An 18,241-nucleotide genomic window follows, 5' to 3' on the forward strand; every position below is an offset into this window, starting at 1 on the left:
TGTGTCACTTTAGTTCCAGGGGATCCAGTACCTCCTTCTGGCCTCCTCAGGTGCCAGGCACAGACATACATGCACGCAAAATACATATACACTTTTTAAAAAAGCTATTGTTCCTAATACGGTATTGACTCAGACAGCCCTGTTTATTCTAAGTCATTCTAGTGAATTTACATTAATTGATCAATAAACCTTATATTGATTTAACACCTTTTATAGATCAGTTTCTTGTCAAGTTATTTCTTCTATAACTGGTGTGTCTCCTTTGCTAGGACTGACTATGTGCAAACTGCTACTTCTGCACACACACTGCTTTTTATTCTAAGAGTAAGTTAATTCTGCTTACACAATTTATTTCTTTGTGGGGTGCATTTCACTACAAAAGAATAAGTCCTGAATGGCAGGGGGTTGCATGGGTAGCTGAGTCTTGAACTTTCTGGGTTTCTGCAGTGTTTGGGGTCTCATCCCCACATCCTGAAGAGCAGAGAGAAAACTGGTCCCAGCAATGCTTTCCACTCAGGTCCTGTTCACCCCTCTCTTCCTTGTTTTCTTTGCTTCCTGTTCTTTCCTTCCTTTCCCTTCCCTCCTAAAACACTTGCCAAGCACCACTACATACAAGATTGATGAAATATCACCAGAGAGAAGATGGAGGGCATGTTATATAAGAGATGGTGTGTGTTCTGACTGATGGTCCTGCCGGCCTGTGTGTTAGAAGCAAAGGCAGCCAAGTGGAAATGCATTGACTGTGGGCTTTCTCTCTCACTCAGGCTCTCTCAGGCAGCTCTCTGGTACAGATTACCCCCTGGCCTCAGTCTGTCATTGATGGTCTTGACATCAGACTCTGCCCGCATCACATGCTGCCGCTCCTTCTCTTTCTTTTATGATTTCTACAATTGAGTGAACACAAGGTTCATAGTGAACACAAGGTGTATAGTGAGTGCTCACTAAATCTTGATGATTTAAAGAATACACAGGAGACAACAAATTCACAAGCATGCCTTTCAACTCCATGTACAACATAGTTCTGAGAATTTGGCAAAGGCTTGGAAGGCATTTGCTGGATAAGCAGAAAGTTGTTATGTGGTGAGATTTTATTCTCCCTTCTGGCAGTCTAAATCCATCCATCCTCTGGGCTTACTTCAGTGCCTAGTCCCTTCCTGATGATAATGTTTCCCTTCTGTTTTCTATGCCACTGTCTTGTCCATCCTACTCAATGTAGCTTGCGTACACGGCCTTGCCCTGTCTCAGATGATTAGGATTCAAGGTGTATTGTATCTTATTCACTTTCAAACCACTGTCTTCTGAATCTACACATCTTGCAGAATAAGGTCCAGGGTTTCCATGTCTTGCTTCTCTGAAATACCTCATCATTCAGAAAGCTCCATTGTGCTTCTGAGAGCGTGGTACACACTCACCATGCATCTTATTGCTCCTCTGGAAAACGGCATCACTTTTGTCAACGGAATTAGGGTCAGTGCAGAAATGCCTGATGTTTTCATCCAGGTACCAGCTCTGGTTCTCATCCACAAGAGTGAACATGATAACAAACTCTCGATCTACATCAATCCTTGTCCCTGAGTATCTGTTCAGCATACCTTTCAGGAACACCAAGAGAGTGAAGAAAAGGCAGTTAGAGGTAAATTAAACCCAAGTGAAGAGTCTCTCCTGCCAACAGCGTTCAGTAGGCTTGACAGGGATAAGTCAGAATAACCCACATCCTACAACATACAAGCAGGAGCCTGCTCTGTTGCAAATGACAGAACTGTAGAAAAGTCACAAGGCAGAAGTCTTGAGCAATGAGGACTTGGAGGCCTGGCCACTTCCCGAGGAGCAAGTATAGACAGTACAGACATGTGGAATCAACAAGAGCAAACCGAAGGCATCGCTGGGCAGTTGACTGCATTGTTCACTCTCCTCCACGTAGTCTTACGGAATTTTATTTTTATTAAACAATATACATGAATTTCAGAACTCTGCCATGATTTGTGAAGAGTGTCTGAATTGTCTGCTCTGCTATAGTGTCAGCATGACCTTCCATGTTGCCTACAGGAAGATTAGTGGAAGACTCACATCCAATTTGAAACAAGGAAGGTAACAAAGCAAGACCTGAATCTTATGCACACTTTCAACACCCTCCCCATTCATGCACAGAAGCTTTTGTGGGTGGAGAGACTGCCTACCTTCCTTACACACCAGTAGGGGTCCAATCAGCCCAGAACAGATATCCTTCGGGGCATCAATGTGTGAGTGGTACACCCAGGTCAGGCAGCTGGCATCCGCTGGGGCGGGTGCATATTCTTCTCTCACCGGCCAGACATAGGTGTAGTTTTGGCCAGGGGGGACCATGTCATCATCCTTGTTCTTTCCAGATGTCCCATCTGGGTACAAGGCTCCTTTCACCGAAAAGAAAAGATGCTATTAAAACCCAGAGATTTCATGTTACAATCGAGAGGGCAGAACTTTCAAATCAAATGTGAATGGGTTTAAATGTATCTGCTGTGGAATGTAAGGTGAAGCCTGCTGAGTTCTTCATGCCCCGGTTTTCACTGGCAAAGCCAGAATACCTCTGCAAAGTCAGGAGAACTCAGTGAGGAAATGCATACAGATTGCTTCTCCCAGAACCACAGTCTTCCTAATAAAGATGCTGATGGTCCTACTGTACCAGTCCAAAGGAGTTCAGTTCTCCTCACTTGGCCATTGTCTTGAGACAAGACAGACAAGCAGTGAAGAAAATAATGAGCACCACTTGGGGACTTATTACAAATTCATCCCCCATGTGGGTATCATGAGAGATAAGAAAGGGGGGTTAGGATTTCTCCTGGCTTCCAAAGGCTTCCATCTTGTAGGACAGACTGGGGTTTGTATTATGGACACATGGACAGCTGGAGAATAAAGCAAAGTAGTGTGAAGAATGTAATTTTGGATCAGAATACACAAGCAGAGACCTAGGAATGTCAACAGCACAGTGGTTAAGGTGTGTAGAGCTTCTCTGAGCTACATTTTAAAGCTAAGATTCCTGCATGGAAATATTCAGTTAAGGAAAATATTGCATGGAACAATGTGAAAATGCATGCAGAAAGCAAGTGACCAATCTGAGCATGTTATCATCATCAGATGATAATAGATCTGCTTCATAATGGAGGTGGGACTCAAGGGACCCGAAGGACCAGGAGGACTTTTCTATTACTGAAAAGCAGGGAGGACTCTTAGGGACAGAGGGTGGGATGGACATGGACATGCTCCAGGTCTATCCTCATCACTCACACACCCATTTGCTCATTCACCAGCATGAATTGGATATAGACCACATACTTTTGGATGGGATTCATATTACAAGTCAAATTCAGATAAGACAGCAAGCCTAAGAAGACATAGGATCCAAATCTAATGTTATTTTCTTAACACATTTTACCATAAAATTATGATTTGATATTTGGAGAAGGATACTAGAAGAAAACAATAGTTAACCCTACTGTATGCCAAGTACAGTGGTCCTGAGGATGGAACTGGGGACCTGACGCATGCCAAGCAAGTGCTCTACCACTGAGCTACATCTTCATCCAGACATTTGTTCTTCAGCGTAACCTGATCTAGTACATACCAAAGTACTATTTCATAAGCACTTTCCCCACATGAGTGAGTCAGATTTGAGTGAATTTATGTCTGACTTTCTACCAAAATTATTGAGAAGAGTTTGTGGACCTCTTTTATACTTATTCGTTCAACTAAATTTCTTTTCGATATCAACTTTCAATAAGTTTTAGTGTTGAAATTAATTATATGCTACATAATACTTAAAGATTAAAAAAAAGCTAGAAATACCTAAATATCTGTTGATAGAACCAGAGAAATTTTTCTTTAAAAAAGCAAGAAATAAATTCAATTAGTTAGATCTTGTCAGGAATAAGGTTGTATTTGGGTTATACTATTAGATATAGACTTGGTGTATATTAGAGAATATAAATAAGTTATATTATTTCTCTTTTCGCAAAAGGAACTTACCAATTGCTAGTGAGAGGTTCTGAGAAAAAAAACATGTAAGAGGTGATCATATGGACATTATTCAGCAACATAATACATTTTCAGTGTTCTCAAGAATAGATGTAAAACGTCCCTTCTTTTAAAGATGAGTTTTGCATCATCTTTCAATAGGAGGTAAGGGTATTTTGACAAGGCTGTTTTTATTCAAAGTTAAACCACTGTGACTTACTACTTTTAACTTGATAAGGATTTAATTTTACAAAGGAATAAAGTAAAAAAAAAAAAATCTGGAAAGCTATTCTCAACCACTAATTCCCGGAGTCATTTTAAAGAGTCCCTCCACTTTCCCTGTAAGGGCAGCCTCAATGGTGTTGGCTCCCTCCCACTTAGACACGTCCGGCAGACTCATCATCTTCCTGGGCTTTCTCTTCAGTCAACATAGCTCTTTCATCTCTACCTGCCATTCATCACGAGAGCTCCTCAGAATACAATGCTGGCTCCACTTTCCTAAGCCCAGCACAGCAAGCAGCCCGGCACGACAGTCGCCCTCCCTGCCATCCACCCGGCCACCTGTCGCCTCTGCTTTAAGACACTTGCACTTTGTACTGACACCTTCCGGTGTGACATTTCTGATGTAAATTTCCTCAAACAGAGCCTTTCCCAGGGTGCGTCAGTGGCCACGCCTGCTCTTCAGCCTCCTCTGAAGGCACCACCAGCATTCAGTCACAGGTCTGCAGCAAAGCCCTACTCTTCCCTGAAGCACACAGAGCCCTCTGCCGCCCCCACCATGCCAGCACTCACCCAAACTGTCACCCTCTGTCACGTGTGTTTCTGCAGTCACTTCCTATTGGCTTTCCCGCGTCTTTGTCTCTGTGGGGAGCGTTCTTTTCCACCCTGATTCCAATGCTACTGTTCCCTACTTAGTCATCCCACAACCTTTCTCAAGTGCAGAGATGAAGCCCTGAACCCCTGCAACTAGGCCAGTTCTCGAAAGCATTCAGAGAGAGGGCGGCAAAGCCACGGGACTTAAACAGCCTAGAATCAAGCCCTTTCTATCATATATTAGCTAGATGATCCAGCAAACTCCTTATTAAAAAGAATTTCAGACTGTAAAATAATAAAAAGTAAATACCTACCACATAAAGTCATAGAGGCTTGTTGACGAAACATCTAAAAGAGCCTGTCACTGTGCCTGACATTTAGTCCTAATATTGCTCATTTTAAAATATATGTATAAATGGCACATACAGCACGTAACCACTTGATTTATTTACAGCCTTCATGTTAGACTTTAAGAGCCATAGATTAGGGTTTATTTTCACTCATGATTATACCCACAGGATCTACACCAGTGCCCACTATGAGGGCTACTCAACACATGTCTTTTGAATAAAGAATGAGTCCACGCCATTGCCTTGTGGTGTCATTATCCAAAGCCTTGTAAGTAAGACAGGGTTTACATGTGGACAGACATGGGAGCAGATGTAAAGAGAGCTGATAGGTGTGGAACTTGTCTTGAAGCTTCAGCTGGGATCCCTGGTCTCCCTTTGATTATGTAACACATACGGGTATGAATCACAATTCTTTGATTCACTGTGTGAGCTTTGTCCCAATGGGGAATTTCTGGTGGCTGTCACCGAAATGAGGGGGCCAGGGCCCCCCCAAAATTCTTGGTGCCTGTTTTCAAGAGGAAGAATATCATTCGGGATCCAAAATTAAGTGTGAAAACGTAGTAGGAAAGTGATGCTGGTCCAAGCACTGATCATCTTCCAAGCTCCTTTCTCTACTCCTTCCCTGGAAGAAAGTCTTAGAGGTGCTGACTGTGTGGTTAGTCGTTGCAGCCCTACGATCCACCCAGCGGTGTCTGGTTCCCAGTGAGTACTGAGCGGCATTGAGCTGAGACCTCAAGACTATGAAGCTTGTTCACAGAACCAAGATGAAAATTGATCAAAGGACAGCTAGGATGTCAGCAAATCCAGAGGACTCTAAGGCTGGAGATGCAGGGAGCTGCTGGAATGTTTAGTCTCAAGTGCGCAAGGGCCTCCTTTATTCCCAGGATGGGGGTAGGGTGGGGAGGTTGGAGGTAACAACCGATCAAAGAAAAACAAACTGGTTTCAGTGCTCTGGAAACTGAGTCAAAGCACCTAGCCCTGTTGGTGTTGGAGCAGCTGCTGAGTATTGGAGAAGAGCAGGGGCTCTGCAGCCCTCCTGACTGGAGCGGCTCCTGTCTCACTTCCCATCGACACTCAGCTCTGCTGGAGAGGTAGTTTGCTCAAAATGGTCCCAAACAAGATCCAACTGTTGCAGCCGTGGTAAATGAAGGAATTGTTTGTTCTGGAGTGGTGGGCATTGCCTACACTCATTGCAATGTATTTAGAAGGAATGATTTGTCTGTCCTAGCTCTAGGTGATAGTTATGGTGGAGCTAACATATCTCCGGCTGAGACAGCAGAGACTAGGAAGGACCTGAGTCACTGACACCCTCCTGGCTGACACAGACTATCCGCATACAAAAAGAAAAAGCACAGAGAGATGGCTCAGTGGTTAAGAGCACTTGCTGCTCTTGCAGAGGACCCAAGTTTTGTTTCATCAACCATATCAGATAGCTCACAACTGAGTAACTCCAGCTCCAGAGGATCGGATCTGATGCCTTCTTCTGACTGATTTGGGCATGCGCGCGCGCACACACACACACACATACTTATAACCGTAAAGGCAGATGAAAACAGCTTGAATGTGAAGGGCATTGTCAGACCCACTGACACAACACAGGACCCCCTGGCTCACGATGCTCAAGCATGCCCTCTATCCAATCACTTGCTTGGCCACTAAGCTAAGCAGACGGTAGAATCCAGTCTTTAAAATAAAAACAAAAACTAAATGAAGCATAATGAACATACGGTATAGGGCAAACAGATTCCACAGACTCGGCCCGGCAGCTCTCTAGGGCAAACAGATTCCACAGACTCGGCCTGGCAGCTCTCTAGGGCAAACAGATTCCACAGACTCGGCCTGGAAGCTCTCTAAACAAGGGAGGTGGGGGGTGGGGTGGGGTGGGAGCAAACAGCAATGTGGAAGAGGGGAGGGATCGCAGTCCAGAGCTGTAGCAATTTTTAGAGGTGTCAAGTGGCTGCTGCAGCGTGCATCCCTCTGTACCACAGCACAGGCTTGGTTGCAGATTTGCAGTGTGGGTCCCACAGCTGCAGAAGGAGAACCCGCAGGGGCTCCTGGGTAGAACTGCTCTTGGGCCTCAGTTTCTGTTCCTATGGCAACACGAAAGACATCCTGCAGGAGACCAGTATGAAGCTGGAGGGACTAGCTCCCAGAGTTCTCACTGTGATGGTCCACCTGGCTTCTACACACCACAAGACAGTAACTCCCTCTGAGACAGACAGACATGGCATCAGAGGGGAAAGCAGTAAACAGTCTGAAGTGGATCATACTGAGAGAAGGAAAGAAATTGAAAGCATCTTTAAGAAAAATTCAGATTAGATATATGTTTGGTCAAGTCACCCGGAGAATATCCTCCACAGAGCTCTTCTTTTTAAAGAGCCGAGAGGTACACAGCCACTACCAGCACCAGACGGAGCTGTAAAGAAAGTGGCATCTTCTCAGCGGGCTTTATGAAGGTTTTCCTTCCATCTCTGCTCTCTTAGCAGCTGGTTGCTGACTGGAGCTCCATGCGGGAAGTTTGTCTGACAACCCCCACTGGCACCTTTGGAGAGGATCCAACTTATCTGGATTCTTATCTGAGCTGCAACAGCTGCCGGAGGGCTATCATGGTCCGTGGGTTGCTGCACTTGCTGTGTTTAACTGTTCTGTACACAGAGTTCTGAATTTAGGAAGACGAAGGAATCGACACCATAATGGTGTGGAGTTATACCTATGGCATCATTTAGCCAGCATCTCAGACTGGTACAGTTTTCCTTGTACATTTAGATACAGCAGGTTGAAGGAGTTATGTTATTCAATTTTAAATTTTACTATAAATGCTCAATAATCAAGAGATTATAGCTGGGCAGTGTTGGCACACACCTTTAATCCCAGCACTCAGGAGGTAGAGGCAGATGGATCTCTGAGTTTGAGGCCAGCCTTGTCTACAGAGCTAGTTCCAGGACAGCCAGGATTACACAGAGAAACCTTGCCTCAAAAAACAAGGAGAGAGAGAGAGAGAGAGAGAGAGAGAGAGAGAGAGAGAGAGAGAGAGGAATAAGGTTGGTGTAAAGATAAACATAGATCAATAGAGCATCTTGAGACCCTCAATTAAATTCCTTTCACTTAAGCTCACTGATGGTAGTCTGTGACTCACTCATCTCTTCTCCCCAAGACCAAGTCAGTCTCTTGGACCTCCTGAGTACTTGATCAGACATCTGTGAATAAACTGTGTACTGTTGTGAGCAAAAGTGAACTGAGCCTGGTAGTGATTTTGTGCATGCCTATAACCCTCACACTCATGATGTTGAGGCAGGAGGATCCTGCCAGTGCAGGCTAGCCTGGGCTACCAAGCAACACTATCTAAAAAGAAAAAAGAGTCAATCAAGGGCCCATAATCATATGGAGAGAGGCCTGGCCTGACCATTGCACTGAGTTCTAGCAAAAGCCCCGGCAGGGTTAAGGGCCAAGTCCGATGCGTTTGTACACAGGAAGGGCAAGGCAAGAGACTCGTGTACAGTGATGGGGGTGGGGGTTAGGTGACAGGCCACCCGAATCAAACATAACTCGACTGTCACCAGCTGTAAGAACTTGGTCCACACACTTTTCCTCGTGAATCTTGATTTCTTATTTTTAAAATGGTGATACCTACCTGTGTCGGGGAGGTGCTTGCAGTATTAAGAGAATACTTACCAAGTCCTGGGTCAGGATCTGGGGACAATGACTTTGGTGTCTGCCCCCAGGGAAACCTATGTTCTAAGGTAGAGACAGGTACAAACAGCAAGTAAGAACAAATGGTCTCTTTTACTGTACCTGTTTGGTAAGTGTTATGGAATAAGCCAATGGGCCCCAATATAGGAAACGTAGAAGATGGTCTAGAGAAGGCTTCCTGAAGAAGGAACCTATGGAGGATTTCAGTGGTTCTAGTAATCCCTTGAACTGAGTTAAAACAAATCTATTTTTCTGAGGCAGGGGCTCATGATCTTCACAGATGCTTTTAGGGGTTTGTGATATAAATATATTTTTACTATATGTACACACACACACACACACACACACACACACACACACACACATAGTGCACATGTAGACCAGACTAGTCTCAAATTCACCATTTATCTAAGGCTGGCCTTGAACTCCTGGTGCTCCTACCTCTACCTCCAAGGTGCTAGGATTACAGGTATACATCACCTTTCTGAGGTGCTAGAAATCAGAGAGTGCTTTATGCATGCTAGGCAAGTACTCTGTCACCTGAACTACCTCCCTGGCCATGTGGTGTGGTAGATGGTATGGCCAGTGTTCATTGTCAACTTGATAGAATTTAGGGAGACATGCCTGTGGACACGCCTATGAGAAATTATCTTAACTGGCTTAACTGAGGTACCTGAAAGTGGGTGGCACCATTTCATGGTGGGCCTGAAATGCCCCCGAAGGCTTGTCCTCCTGAGGGAAGGTGACGTTCCTTTGGTGTAGCTGAGGTAGAGTCTAATGGAAGGTGTTGAGGTCACAGTGGACTGTGACGGAACAGTCACAGGTCACTGGAGGGGACAGTGGACTCAGTTCTTCCTTCTTGTCTTTCCCCCTCTTGCCCGTGGAGAAGTGGTTTTACTAGGCCATGTGCTCCATATGGGGATGTGCAGCCTCCCCATGGGCCCAACAGCTGCGGGGCCAGTCGATCATGACTGAACCTCCCCAACTGGAAGCCGAAATAAATCTTTTCTTTCTCTATAGGAGTTGGTTCATCCTAGGTATTTGTTACCATGATGAAAAACTAACACAGTTACACACACACACACACACACACACACACACACACACACACAATCTATCTATCTATCTATCTATCTATCTATCTATCTATCTATCTATCTATATACATATACATATATATATACATATACATATATATATGTATATATATATGGAAAATCTTTGTACCTCAAAAGTCCAGCACAACACTGCTTCAATTTTTAAATTAATGAGGACTTAAGAAACTCTTGAGGGTCGAGAAGGACAGGAATGCTGCACAAAGGAAACTCCAGAGGCAGCAGCTGAGACAGTCACCCCACAGCCTACGCTGTGACTACAGACAGGAAAGGCTACCTGCAACCTGTCCGTGCTTCCCAGATACTACTGAAGGGCATGGAGGAAAGCTGGTCAGCTTCAGGGGGTGTGGTGGGCTCAGAACCCTGTTCGGGGTCAACATAATAAAGGAGAAAGGAGGCTGGGGAAGTAGCTCAGTTGTTCCTCTGACATGTGTGAAGCCTGGTGTTCAGTCCTCAGCACCACATAAACCAGGTGTGATGTTGCACACTTGGAACCCCAGCGCTTGGGAGTGGAGGCAGAAGGACCAGAGTTGAGGGCCAGCCTTAGCTTTATGAGAACCTGCCTCAAAAAAAGGGAGGGGGAAGGAAAATCAAGAAGGAGGGAATAAAGGAGAGAAACAGAAAGGAAACAGGAGAGAGCAGAGGGAGACAGTGAGCATTAGATCAGCATGCTCTTTGTATCCTGTGTGGTGTCAATTGGAATTATCTGGCTGGTGAAATAGAAACAAGGCCCCAGCAACAGAGAAGGGATACTGATATACAAAAACAGTCTCTATGTGATGTCCACACCCCGGCTCTATGCCGTGCAGCAGCTTTGAATGCTTGGGACAGAACTGAAGAAGTCAGAAAGTGAACTGAGTCATTTACTAAAGTTATACAGGCCCCAAAAGAAACTTTCCCTGATTTTTTTTTACAAAGATTGACTTCAACTGTAGATAGAATGATACCAAATTCAGAAACTAGGCAAATAATAACTGAATCTTTGGCTTTTGAAAATGCTAATTCACAATGCAAAAGGGTAATTATGCCTTTAAATGCAAGATCAGCACCCATAGAGGAATGGATCTGAGATACAGTCAACGAATCTCATAACCATCATGATGCTTGGATAGGAGAAGTAATTTCCAGAGGCTTGAAGAAAAATCAAAATGTTATGTGTTGCAACTGTGACAAGCAAGGTCACCTAAAAAGAGACTGTACAGGGCATTCCTAGAAACAACGTTTTTTTCTAGGAATAATCCAGACTGAATGCCCTTCCCTTCTGGAGTATGCAGACAGTGTGGCAAAGGCAGACATTGGACCAATTAGTGCAGATCAACCAGGGACAGACAGGGTCACCCTTTGCCATTGGGAAATGCCTCGGGAGGCCTCTCTCAGGCCCCCATGTCAAATTTGGTTCAGTCATTCACCATGGGGAAAACTCCTTCCAAGAGCAATTAAAGGACCTAATGCCTATTGTAAAAAAAGTCATACTGCTCTGGATGATAGAACAGCTTTAGAAGATAAAACAAAAATTTCAGGAGAAACCATAAAGCAAATATTATAAAGATTAGATTTGAACAAGAGAGATATCTTGATTAGAAGAGATGATAGTTTATCAACCAGCGTGACCATTAATTCCAAATTAATTTATAAGACTAACAAATTCTTTTCATTTGATCAGATATAACTTCCAAAAGGGAACCTCTCCAAAGTTAGGGTTGGGGCAGAGTTTTGTTTTTGTCTTTCCAGGAAAATAAAAATAACCATCTTGAGGAATTTAAAGACCTTTGGACAAATAAGCATCCAAAGGAGAAGAGAGAACTACCTGGAAAAAATTACCAAGAAAGGGAATAATCTGACCTAATGGGATCTCTGAAGTCTCCACAAAGATGATGAGGCCCCACAACAATGATTTCACCAGATTATGATAATGCCACTAAGCTGACAAACATCACCTAAAGATTGGCTTTGGACTACAAACTGCTCAGGACAATTTCAAGATGGCTGGCTGAAAAGATCCAGCCTCACAGACTACTCTAGCCAGGACTTGATAAGCCCTGCACTTTCCCATTACAAGGAGACTGGACAACAACTGATATAACTAGCTGTCCCAGGACTTGACAATTATTATCCCAATTTTTTTCAGGGTTGCCTAAAGATGCCGTCACCCCCAGACAGCAGGAAGTAATTTTAAGACCATGATGCCCATGTTCCCAAGAGCTGGAGTGGGTGGTTTTTGGTTGTTTAGTAGTTATGGATATTTGTTATTGTTTAGGATGGTTGGTTACAAGTTGTTATTGGTAATGGTCAGGAAAAAAAAGGTGAACAAAGGAGATTAGATTCAGGGATCTCATTCTAAAAACAAAAAGGGGGATATAGAAATAGGATAAAAGGGTAGATTACTGAATCTACTTTTAAAAAGCAACTACTAGCTTTAGACATAATACATTGGCTTGGATTTTTGTATACTGATACAAATTTGAAGTTATTTTTGTTATACTGTATTTATGTTATAGAAATGATAGGATAAAAGGTAGATTATTGAATCTACTTTTAAACCAAAAAAGCAGCTACTAGTTTAAATATTTTACATTGATATGGATTTTTGTATATTGATACAAATTTAAGGTTATTGTTTTAGAACATATGGTACATACATTTCTACTCTTGTTAAAGGTATTGTACCTATGCAGCTCATTTAACAATATAATGTAAATTTCTAGTCCTTGAAAGTTATTATTACAAACTATTTAGGATAATAAAGAAATTCAAGTCAGTAGTTAGTTACCTATTACAATCAAACTTGTAGTCATGTTAGGTATGTTTTCAAGGTCAAACAGAGATATATTTTAGATAGACAAGTGGTTTTCAAATACTTCAGAGAGCTACAGAATATGGTAATTAAGATATTTTAATAACATAAGTATTTTTATGCCAATGAGACATGTCTGCTCTTGGCAACACCAATCTACTTCAGAGAAGATGATGGGCATTGAAAAAAATCTATACAGAGTTTACTTTCCTTGTGGCAAAAGTTAGCCATTGGGCAAGAAAGTGCCCTTGTCTTGACCGCTGACAGTATGCTGTCCAAATTGGACAAGCAGGACACAAAAGAAAGTGACTACCAAACTTTGCTAAGACTAGGCAGGACAGACCTCCAAAAATCCCGCCTCACAGATAAGTCTATCAGATATTCTAGGCCTGTAAGCCAAAGAGGGATGCCCCAACGTTTCAGAGGAACCTTAGGTGACTGTCCAGGCAGCCAGCTGTTTCTATCATTTCTTAGTTTTGGAAGTTGTTTGCTCTGCACTTCCTGTTTACTCAGGTAATATATCCTTTTCAGGTCTCTGATGGATTTGAAGAACAGATAGTTATAGTTTTTCTTGTTACCAGACTCAGAAAAGAAACTCACTAAAGAGGTGTAACGTGTATAAGGTTGAGAGACATAAAAAGATAGTTTTGGGTTGGTAATGCAAGTTAGGATAGAAAGTAAATTAGGTACAACACTTTGGACTCACCAAGATAGCAGAGATTATGGAGTATTTTCTTTGAATTTGTCTAATTCTAATGGACTACACATTGTTAATGTAATCATTGCCTTATATATTTGTATATAGTTATTGTACTTATTGTATATAGTTTTTCTATGTTAGTTAAAACCTTTGCTTTTTATTTAGACAAAAAGGGGAAAATGTACGATATTTTGTTTGTGATCTGACAAATAAAGCTTGCCTGGAGATCAGGGAGTGGAGCTACCCACTAGTTAACCACAGAAGCCAGGCAGTGGTGCACACACCTTTAATCCCAGCACTCAGGAGGTGGAGACAGGAATATAAGGCAGGTGGAGATAGGATCTCAGCCTCATTTTGTCTGAGATTTCGTAGAGGTAAGAAGTCTCTAGTGGCTGCTGCTCTGCTTCTCTGATCTCTCAGTTTTCACCCTAATATCTGACTCCAGGTTTTTATTTAATAAGACTAATTAGGATAGCACTTCAAAGGAAGAATCACCTTCTGAATCCTTGTTGTAGAAAACACCATGAGGATGCAAAGAGTAAGGTCTGGAAGCGAAGTTCTTCAGGTGGATAACGATCACGTCGCCCACTTCCGCCCTCAGGATGGGACCCAGGAACCCCAGCCAGGGGGGCTTGGGGATCTCCGTGGAGTAGCTGCCATCTGTGAAGTGTCTATAAACTGCCTTCTTGTAGATGCCGCCTATCCTGTTGGGCCCTCGTTCGAGAAATAGGGTTGCAAGTCTGGAAGTGAGAAGGAGAATGTTTAAGTTGCAGTTCAAGGAGATCCCTGCACAGTTTGTCCTTCAAAGGTCATCAAATGCATGCGCCCAGTTCTAATGTGGTGTTCACATAATCACTGACCTTTGTAGACTCAGCAAGGTTACGTTTACTTTGCTAGTGTGGAAATGAGGTTCAGTTGATTGACAAGTCAAAAGACATAAACAGTACCCACAGCCAAACTGAAAAAAAAGCAAAGCCTTCTGAAGCCGCACTGTCCACTCACCCCTTCCAGACCACAGGATCTCCTCCAGTTTTTATTTATTTGCTTGTTTATTGTGTGTGTCTGTGTAGTGTGCTCAGGTGTACATGCGTGTGCTGGTCTGTGTACACATATGTGCACATTTGTATGGAGACCTGGGCCAAGCTTCAGGTATCTTCCTCAGTCACTATCCACTGTTTTTTGAGACAGGGTCTCTTGCTGTTATCTAAACCTTGGTGATTCAAACAGGCTGGTAGACAGTGAGCCCTGGTGATCTGCCAGTCTCCCCTCCCAGCGCAGCCCACCCGTGTGGGAAGAACTTACTGATGAGCCCCTGTGATCTGCCAGCCTCCCCTCCCAGCAGAGCCCACCAGTGTGGGAAGAAGCCGACAGTGAGCCCCGGTGATCTGCCAGCCTCCCCTCCCAGCACAGCCCACCAGTGTGGGAAGAACTTACTGATGAGCCCCAGTGATCTGCCAGCCTCCCCTCCCAGCTCAGCCCACCAGTGTGGTAAGAAGCTGACAGTGAACCCCAGTGATCTGCCAGTCTCCCCTCCCAGCACAGCCCACCCGTGTGGTAAGAACTGACAGTGAGCCCTGGTGATCTGCCAGTCTCCCCTCCCAGCACAGCCCACCCGTGCGGTAAGAACTTACTGATGAGCCGTTTCCCCAGCCCCTCCCTCCAGTTTTCGCTCAGCTCTCACATTTTGTGCTCTGGATGTGTGTCCAGCACTTTGTGGGTGCGAAGGGATTCTAATGGGGAAATGAAGTACTGGACGAAGCAGTGGGAAGCCAATGTTAACTGAGTGGTTGGTAAAACAAACACAGGCACAGCTTTTCCTTTTTAGTATGATGTTTTCATTAGTTCTTTGAGAATTTCAAGTGTGCATTTGCTGTATTTGGATCATATTCACCCCCACTCGTCCTAACTCCTCCCAGATCCAGCCCTACCCACCCCCATTCCATTTCCCAAATTCATGTCCTCTTTTAAAAAATGTATAGCTTACCAGATCCATTTTATGCTGCCCATATACCCCTGGGTCTGGGACCATGCCCTGGAGCATGGCTGACTACCTGAGGCCACAACCCCTGAAGAAAAACTGTCCCTCCCTCTCACTCACTGTAACTAGAGCCTCCATTCAGGGGAGGGCTCATGAGCCTTTCCTGCTTCATGAGGAATGTTAACTGGCTTGATCTTGCGTGAGTCTTAGACAGGCGACCACAGCTGCTGTGATGGTTCAACACTGGAATTCCTGACCTGTGGCTCGCAGTCTTCTCATGCCCTCCCCCGTGATGTTTCCTGGGCTGTGTGTGTCTGTGTGTCTGTGTGTGTGTGTATGTGTATGTGTGTCTGAGTGTGTGTGTCTGTGTGTGTGTGTCTGTGTCTCTGAGTGTGTGTGTGTTTGTGTGTGTCTGAGTGTGTGTCTGTGTGTGTTTGTGTGTGTGTGTCTGTGTGTATATGTGTGTGTCTGTGTGTGTGTGTCTGAGTGTGTGTGTATCTGTGTGTGTCTGAGTGTATGTGTGTGTGTGTCTGAGTGTGTGTGTATCTGTGTCTCTGTGTGTGTCTGAGTGTATGTGTGTGTGTGTTGGTGTGTGTGTGTGTCTGTGTGTCTGTGTGTATCTGTGTGTGTATGTGTGTGTATGTCTGTGTGTGTGTCTCTGTGTGTGTCTAAGTGTATGTGTGTGTGTTGGTGTGTGTGTGTGTCTGTGTGTGTGTGTCTGAGTGTATGTGTGTGTGTCTGAGTGTGTGTGTGTGTCTGAGTGTGTATGTGTGTGTCTGAGTGTATGTGTGTGTGTTTGTGTGTATCTGAGTGTGTGTGTGTATGTGTATGTGTGTGTATGTGTGTGTGTCTATGTGTGTGTGTCTATGTGTGTGTCTGAGTGTATGTGTGTGTGTGTGTGTGTATCTGAGTGTGTGTGTGTGTGTCTGAGTGTATGTGTGTCTGAGTGTGTGTGTGTATGTGTGTGTGTGTATGTGTGTGTGTCTATGTCTCTGTGTGTGTCTGAGTGTGTGTGTGTGTGTCTGAGCGTGTGTGTGTCTGAGTGTGTGTGTGTGTGTGTGTGTGTGTGTGCGCGCGTGCAGGGATGATACAGATATCCTGGTTTTGGCTGAGCACTCCACAAACACTCTACATTTTGATCACTTGTGAGTTTCTCCGTTAACTGTCAGCATTGCACAACGGAACTTCTCTGATGAGGTCTGAGAGCTCGGGCAAACTCTTCCAGAAATACGGAGACTTCAAAGAAGAGCATGCTTATGAGGAAAGAAAACGTGAGAAGGTCCCCACAGGCTGTGGACAGAGCAAGCAATGAGAAGAGAGGTTCAAGCGGCCGGTGGGAGGTGGGTCACACACCGGGTACAGGCCTGAGAGGCTGGGTCCACCTGGCTGCATGCATTTCGGGGTGGACAGAGATGAAAAGCTCACTTCCAGTCTAAAGAACTTACAGCTGACCTGGGAAGCACTGACAACTCCCTGGGGTTTTCACGGTATGAGTGCTGTGGAAATCGGGTTTTAAAGATTCCGCCTATGGCGGTGGTGTGGGGATTTCAGAGGAGAGAGGTAAAGGGAAGAACACAATGAGGGGCCAAGAGGCTGTGAGGACAGAGGAAGGGGGAAGAGAACCAGGATCCTAGCACTGGATTGACAAGAGCCTCCTGGGGACTCCATCCTTAGCACTTGGGAGCACTGCTGAGGCCACTTTTCAGGGCCATGGCAGCTTCTCCAGGGAAGATGAAGTCACTTCACACTCAGTCTGTATGAGCGACCTGGAGCTCCAGCCCCAGCAGCCCTGGCCCCCAACAGCACAGGCTTTGTCCCAAACTCTAGCGTTTCTAAGTGCAGATGTTTTGTGGGTGCAAGAGGTCAAGGCCAGCCTGGGACACAGTCCTGAAATGTTCATGCATTCATTCCCAAACTCATTCAACACACACCACTTGTGACATGCCTTGGCCCCAGTACTCAGGATTCAGAGGGCAGACGGCCCCTGCCTTGCAGGAGCGCCATTTGGGGAGGGAGACTTGTGAGGACAGAGATTGTGTACTGAGTGGAAGAGGTGAGGAGAGGTTTTCTACACATGGTGATGCCTAAAATAAGCTCCCGCTGAACTTCTTTTCAGGGAGCTTTAGGAAAGAAGAGTCACGGAGACCAGAAAGAAGGAAAGGCTGGTCTGGAGGTCTGCAGTTCTGCCTGCATAGCCCCACACTCCATTCTCTGGTCTAAGAACACACACGCCTGTTCTCACCCTGTTTGTTTTAGATGGGGCCCCAGTGACAGAGCAGGTGACAGCCTCCCCTGTGAGTATATCATACTCCCCTGTGAGCACATCATCAGATGGGACTTGTGACCCAGACCAGGACCACCCTAACCACAGCGTCCAGGGACAGACAGAGTGGCCAATTGGCCTAGTCTGAGAGAATCTGGGAATCTGTGAAGGATCACCTTGATGAATATGGCCTTTCCACCTACAAAATTCACACTTGAGAATAGTGCGATCGAGTTAGCAAACTATTGAAAATGTTTTAAGTGAGTTTATGTTTTTGTGTTAGGACACATTTATAGCCATACTGGCTACAGGCTAGCCATGCCTGGTAGAGTTTTTGGTACTAGATAACTGTCCCCAGAAGAGTTCACCTGAATGTTCTCTGTTCTCTCTCCAGTTGTTTAACCTTTGCTATAAAATCTATATGCCCCTTAGCCAGAATTCCCCACATTCCTCTTCTGTTCAACGACAGACCATGCTTCTCCTGAGATTGAGACAGATTCCTTAAGCCAAGATAAAGTCCATAGCCATATACAATTGTGTCCACACAGGAG

General features: G+C 44.6%; 1 protein-coding gene across 1 annotated transcript in view; it reads right to left on the reverse strand.

Annotated features, from left to right (window-relative positions):
• Positions 1-18,241, reverse strand: part of Hephl1 (hephaestin like 1) — a 69,969-nt gene that overhangs the window by 38,411 nt on the left and 13,317 nt on the right. The window contains exons 2-4 of the mRNA XM_059266664.1: positions 13,945-14,189; positions 2,178-2,390; positions 1,413-1,592 (exon numbers count right to left, since the gene is read on the reverse strand). Of these exons, the coding sequence (XP_059122647.1) occupies positions 1,413-1,592; positions 2,178-2,390; positions 13,945-14,189 (638 nt within the window). The remainder of the gene's footprint in view (positions 1-1,412; positions 1,593-2,177; positions 2,391-13,944; positions 14,190-18,241) is intronic.

This window comes from Peromyscus eremicus, chromosome 7, assembly GCF_949786415.1.
Source record: "Peromyscus eremicus chromosome 7, PerEre_H2_v1, whole genome shotgun sequence".
NCBI lineage: Eukaryota > Metazoa > Chordata > Mammalia > Rodentia > Cricetidae > Peromyscus > Peromyscus eremicus.